The sequence below is a fragment of the Nicotiana attenuata genome, chromosome 8, assembly GCF_001879085.1.
Source record: "Nicotiana attenuata strain UT chromosome 8, NIATTr2, whole genome shotgun sequence".
Lineage (NCBI taxonomy): Eukaryota > Viridiplantae > Streptophyta > Magnoliopsida > Solanales > Solanaceae > Nicotiana > Nicotiana attenuata.
In genome coordinates, this window is record NC_031996.1 from 22,491,316 (window position 1) to 22,498,324 (window position 7,009).

Below are 7,009 nucleotides of genomic sequence, written 5' to 3' on the forward strand. Positions count from 1 at the left end.
CCCGTCTGCTGTTCAAGTTCGTTGTTAATTGATTGTGCCATTCTATGAGTTGGTAATTTGAATGTAAGATGGACTCTTTTGCAAAGAACCAGTGTATTGTGATGCGTCAAGAAAGAGTATCAAAGAGCTCACCAATATCCTTAGCCCCACGGTGGGCGCCAAACTGTTTACCCTCGAATCCGGATAACAATTGAATTTATATGGGGTTTTAAGGATCCGTGAACTAAAAGATACAAAAGGATTTTAGGTTAAGGAAAATAAAGATAAAGACTCAACAATTGCTGTTAAAGTAAATAATCGCAGAGTATAATATTGCTTAGAACAATTGTGCTTGATGATCCACAAGAATTTTGAGAGATCCCCCTTTATACATTCTGATTAAGGGTAAAAATAAGGTAGGTCCATTGATTACATCGGGGATCCCTGTAATTACGCCTTAATGGCCTGAAGTGGTTGAGAAAATCACGTTTGGGCGAGATATCCGGCGACGCTTGGTTATCCGTTACGAGTCCGGCTTCCGACCTTGTGTGTTTCTCCATCCGGTGGTGACTCCTATCGAGCTTTGTAACGGTCTCGAAATGACTCGACCTCGGTTGTAGACGTGGCCGTCGTTCTACCTTGCATCCAGGTCGGGTTCGATGGCCCCGATTTGCTCCGGTCCGGACCCAACCCGGTCGGGCTCAAGCAAAAAAGGGTATCACCTAATACAATATCAAGTCCCACAAATTCAAGCTTTGATAAATTCGACATGATGAAAACTATCAAAGAAAATAAGTGGATAGAAATCTTGATAACTATTAATGAAGAAATCTCACTTGTAAATTTTTGGATAATTAATCAAAAGTTTAGTTTTGATAAAATTACTTAAAAAGTGGATGACAGAATAGCTATAAAAATGAAGGGGTTATTATTAACTTAAAATGGACGCGTGATGCTATCTTATACATGCTAATAAGAATAATGAACTAGCATTGATACATGTATATAATATACTAGGAACAACACCTAGCACTTTATGGATCCCGATATAAAACTACTGTAGTGAGCTCTCACACACACGCGTTTTCTCTTGCAAAAACACTATGTGACCTTTTAGAAACACTAGTGGATATTTATGAAAAAAAGAGGTTATAATTGGGCAATATAAAGAACCAGTAAGTAGTATTTCCCAGAATTTATAAATTAATCAAAGAAGAATCTCATCTTTTACACAACTATTAATTTTAAATCAAGGCCATTAAAAGTTTAAAGCCTGTACATGCATACTGTGACAAAATCAAATGCTAGAACCAAATTAGAAAGATTAAGAGATCCAAATAAACAGTATAACAAAATGGAACTATGCCCGAATTAGGAAAAAAGACTCTTAACTCTTCTAGGTAGAAGATTAGAGCTTCTTGTTGATAACGTGTTATGAAATAATATCAATATAGTAAAAACTAAGTAATTAACAAAAGTTTAAGCTATTAAAAAATACTAGTAAGAGCACAAAAGAGTAATTCCTTTTTTCAATTTTCAATTGTGTGTCGTACCATTCTGAGTTGTATTGCCTTTTATAGGCATGAAAAGGTGAAAGTTACTATTGTAAAAGAGTGAAGGGAATGGACACCCACAATAGCTTGGGCATCCACTCCACATAGAATATTTACAACAATTGTTGATAAGGATTTTGCATATAACGTTGCTATTGAAGTAATGCAACAAGATGAGCATCTTGAACTAAAATTTGTCGATGAATGTAGGCAGAGAAGTGATTGGCCAAAATAGAAGGAAGCAATTCAAACGGAATTGGCTTCACTTCGAAAACATGAAATTTTCGGACCTATAGTCCGAACATCTGAAGGTGTCAAGCCAGTACGGTACAAATGGACTTTAGTAGCTATATTTTCATATTCAATTGAGTTGCATTGTGTAAGAGAGATGTATAGAGGGAATCGGATAGCCAGGACTCCTTTCTCGATTAAATCTGAACTCTACGAAGTGAACTAATATAAAGCACTGTGAAGGTATGCCATAATACGTTGCTGGACTAGTCTTTAGGAAAATGTCTCTCTAATATTCTACTAACTTGATTTAATCAACAATTCAACAAGCTCTTTCGATTACTTAAAAGGACATTGTATTAAACTAAATAAAATAATGCAAAGATAATCACCCAAAATATTCCTTTTTCGATTAAATAATTAGGTGAACAAAATTGCAATCAATTCAAAGCTCCATAAACGAATTCATGCAAATAACTAGAGTTAAAATCCACAAATATCAATCAAAACACCATATCCGTCAAACCTTAAAGTAAACTACTCCATAATCATGGAGAAAGTATCACAAATAGAGTTAAAGAATAAGAAAACATGAATTCAATCCAAATTGAGTTGAGGAAAGAATGATGAATCCTTGTGCCTTCGAGTCTCCAATGCTCTTCTAATATTCCGTAGGTCAAAAGCCCCTTCAAAAATGTATTTTTGGTGTATTTATACCATGTAAAAGTGGGTCTGGATGAACTACCCTTTCCAGGCCGAAGTTGGAACACACTCAGATGAAATTACACAAGCACCACGCAGGGCGCGACGCCCCATGCACCGCGCCAATGGAGATATTCATAGGCTTGTTTCTGACAGTCCAAATCCAATTGCATTGCCACGCGGCGCCCCATGCAGCGTGATAGTGCAATTTTCTCAGAGTAATTTTTTTCTTCCTCTTTATGATATCCAGACTTGGTCCTCGATCCCCGAACACGATCCCTGTTCAATTCCTTGGGCTTTTATTCAGATTTCAAATCTCCACATTGTTCGATTACCATCATAAATATCGACCAAGTTCACTGGAGTTAAATTGTAACAGCATTTTTAAGTTATACCCATGCCTGATAATTTCACTGGGCTTCCTATTCCAATTTCATTATAAGATTCATGTCTTATTACTTAACTCATTAAATTGGAAGTGCTAAATAGAGTAGCCAGTTGGTGTTTCCTTTACTGATAATTTAGCTTGATATCCCGATGATCTAGGTACCAGGCTAAACTTCAGAAGAACTTGATGTACTTAGCCGCAATTGCTGATGCCCAACCACAATCGCCAGCTATTCCAACACAAGTTAGTAAAATCAACTCTCTTAGTTTGTTTACTACTTCTGTGCAGTTTGTTTATAGTGTTTGTCATGACATGCAGATGGCTCCTCATCCTGCAATGCAACAAGGAGGATTTTACATGCAGCACCCTCAGGCTGCAGCCATGACTCAACAACAGGGTATGTTTACGGCAAAGATGCCACTGCAATTTAACAACCCCCAGCAAATGCAGGATCAGCAGCATCAACAACTGCAGCGACAGCAGCAAGGTATTCCTCAACAAACGGGCATGCAACTTGGAGGTCCCAACTCCACTCTTGATGGTGCAAGTAATGGTAGCCAGCTTTCAACTTCAGGCGCTGGGGATGCACGTGGAGGAAACAAGCATGACAACCCTGAGGCCGAGCCTTCGGGTGCTGATGGTCAAGCTAGCTCGGTGACTGGTCCAGGTTCGGAGAAACCCAAGTAATGGACTTGTTAGTAATGTCTGATATGTACTGATAGTAGGCTTAGAACTAGTGCTGTATCTTATGATTTTCATGATGTGCTTGGGTTCTTGTTAGTAATAGAAATAGGGGTTTGATTATCTTATCTTAGAACAGTTAGGTAGATTGTGTTTTCCTGGAGAGCTTTCCTGTTTCTCTTTCGAGTTAACCTCTGTTTTATTAGAGGAAGAACTTAGAATAGATAGCCTCTCTGACATCAATTCAACATGGTTTCTAGTGTTAGTTATGAATGAGTTTTAGTCTCCTCAAAAGCTTCATAAATTGTGGCTGTTACAGTCTTTTTCAGAAGCATATTCTATCGATAGCTTAAACTAGTTTTGCAGCTGGGGGTTAGAAAGTTGTTTATTTGCATTTAATATATTAAGTTTATAGTTGAAGTGCATATTCAACAATTAATCCTCAACTCTGAACTGAAAGACTGAAACATGTATCAGTTTGTATACAGATTTTACTCTTATCCTGGTAGGGTAGAGAGGCTGTTTCCAATAGACCCTCGGCTCAAGAAGACAGTAGATCAGTAATAGCAACAGAGATCAGAAAGATAATACCAGTAACAATGGCAATGTACTAAGAAAACGGAACGAAAAAATAGTATGAACACAACATGAAGCATTAGCAGTCCAAGACAAGACACTATCAGACTAGCCTCACATCCAGTATGGAGTAGAAAACGCCCAACTACCTATGTTAAAGACAAATTGAATTGCCACCATGATTTGAACTTTGAAAGAATAGACATATTGGTAATTTGTTACTCCCTATTTTTCTTAGGGAGAATTACATCCCTTGTTACTTGGCCCAACAACGTATCAGAAAATGGTCCACGTTTGAAGCCCTTACCCAGTGTAGCCCAGGTTGTACATAACCTAAAAATTACTTTTCACCAGTTAGCTCACCCCTTTTTTCTTCGTTCCCCTTTTTTCTTTGTTCTTCTTCTTCTTCCCATGTCAGCCTTTGCACCACAATTTCTCAACTATTGTTATTCTCCTTCAATTCTTTTCCGGTTTCCAATGGCTAACTAAGGATTTGAAAAATAAAAGTCACCATTACAGGTGGTTCGAAGATTCGATTTCAGAAATTGAGTTTTCCGATTTGTTAGTTGTTTGGAATGGGTGTTGTCCCAATTGATTGGAATCATCAAGATGAGTTCAAAACTTAAATTTCAAGTGATTTGGAGTAGATTTAGGCTATATTTGAGTTAAATTTCAGAGGATACCCAAGGAAGAAGAAGAACACGTGAAGCTCCATTGATAGGATTCATTTGTATAATAATGTATGTATAAATAGTGTATAATAGTGTATAAACACCACTTATACACTATTATATACAAGGTTGATACATTATTTACAGGTATTTGGTGAATTTCTCGCATTTTCTTCTTCTTCTTCTCATTCTTCTTATACACCTATATACATAGTGTATCAAGAATATTTTTACTCTGTGATTATACATCTTTATACACTTTTATACAACTGTATACATAATGTACCTCTTTGTATAAAAGTGTATAACATTGTATAAGCATCTCCGACGAAATTTTTTGTACGATTTTCACTTGCATTTCTTGTATAAAACTAGTCCAAATCTCCAGAAAATAACTTCAAACTTTGTATACAACCTATTTAGACTATTTCTAATAAGTTCAAACAATACCCACTCCAAATTTCTCACAAAATCATAATCGAAATTTAACAAGATTAGCATTAAAAGAGATGAGATTTTAGGTTTCTTGCATATGTTTTTGCGTTTTGTAGTTCTGATAGGTATGTATAAACTTGAAGATATACAAAAAAAAAAAAAAAAATCAGAGAAGTATTGGTTATGGAAGAAGGCATGAATGAGTGTTGACTGAATGGGGAACTGATTTTTATTTTCAATTTTGTCTGCGTATGATTCTTTTTTATTAATTAAATTAAATATTTATGGGTGAAAAATGAGGAGAGAGCTACAATAAGGGTAGGTAGGAATAAATGAGGTTGTTATAATTAGAGGGAATGGGAAAAGAAAAGATCTTCTTGATATTTGGCTACACATTTGCAAACTTGTAACTGGGTTAAAATAATACAAGATCAACTTATTTGAGTGCAATATTCTGTAATTTTGTCTTTTTCTTATCCTTCTAAAACACTTGGATACAAAATTAGCAGTGCCACTGATTAATGTTGTTCTATTTGAATATAAAGGCATTATGATTTCAAAGAGCTGTGGTGTTGTTTTTTTATATATATCTTATATATAAATTAGCTACAGTTTTTTTATATTTTTGTATTTTTTTCATTTGAATTGAAAGTTTCTTTATTTTTTTATTTTAAAATAATTTTAGAACTCCAACTTGAAACTACCCCCAAATTTGAATGGATATTTTTTATTATAGCTATTTTTTTGTTTTATTTTATTCTAAAATATTTGTAAAACTCCAACTTGAAAGTACTCCCTAATTTGAATGGATAGTTTTTTATTTATTTTATATTATAGCTAATTATAATATATATATATATATATATATATATATATATATATATATATATATATATATATATATATATATATATATATATATAGAGAGAGAGAGAGAGAGAGAGAGAGAGAGAGACTACTATATTAGAAAGAAATCACTTTCCATTTTATATTTTAAAATAATTTTAAAACTCCAAATTGAAACCATACCCCAATTTGAATTGGCAATTTTTTATTTCTTTATTTTAGTTTTTTATTTTAAAATAATTTTAAAACTCGAAATTGAAACTATTCTCCAACTTGAATAGGTAGGTTTTTTTAATTAATTTTTTGCGTTTNATATATAAAAGTATTTAAAAATCTTTATTTATTTTTTAAATGTCATGTCCAATAATTAAATAAGTTTCACACCAGCTGAAACATAGGGGTATGTATTACCATTGCAAAAAAAAAAAAAAAAAAAAAANATTCAAAATTTAAAAAAGTTTTTTAGTTAAAAAGGTAGTTTATTTTGTCTTAACAATGACACTTGGCTTTTTATGATTATGCCACTTGTCTTAATAATATGCTTTTGCCTCTCCTTTTATTATATATAGATTTAAAGCTTCTAACTTTGTAAACTTGTACGTTAATTGCAAGCAACGTGATATAATGCATTCTGTTACTCACTCCGTCACAATTTATGTGACACCATTTGAAAATTTAATAAATAGAAATTACTTTTGAAATTTGTAGTTTAAAATTAATCTTAGACATTTATATGATTTATAAGTCATCTCATTCAGAAAAAAATTAGAATTTAAAACTTAGCTTAATCTGAATATAAAAAGTTGACACTCTTTTGGATTAAACTAATTAAAGAAAAGTACTGTGTGTCATATAAATTGGACAGAGGGATTATCTCTTTTTTAGCATCCGGAACTCAACACTATCATATATATATATATATATATATATATATATATATACTAGAT

At 33.4% G+C, this 7,009-nt stretch overlaps 1 protein-coding gene across 1 annotated transcript in view; it reads left to right on the forward strand.

The window, feature by feature from the left end:
* LOC109231555 (GRF1-interacting factor 3-like) overlaps window positions 1-3,868 on the forward strand; it is a 26,170-nt gene extending 22,302 nt beyond the window's left edge. Inside the window, exons 2-3 of the mRNA XM_019397216.1 lie at window positions 3,012-3,096; window positions 3,172-3,868. Of these exons, the coding sequence (XP_019252761.1) occupies window positions 3,012-3,096; window positions 3,172-3,540 (454 nt within the window). The 3' untranslated portion in view covers window positions 3,541-3,868. The remainder of the gene's footprint in view (window positions 1-3,011; window positions 3,097-3,171) is intronic.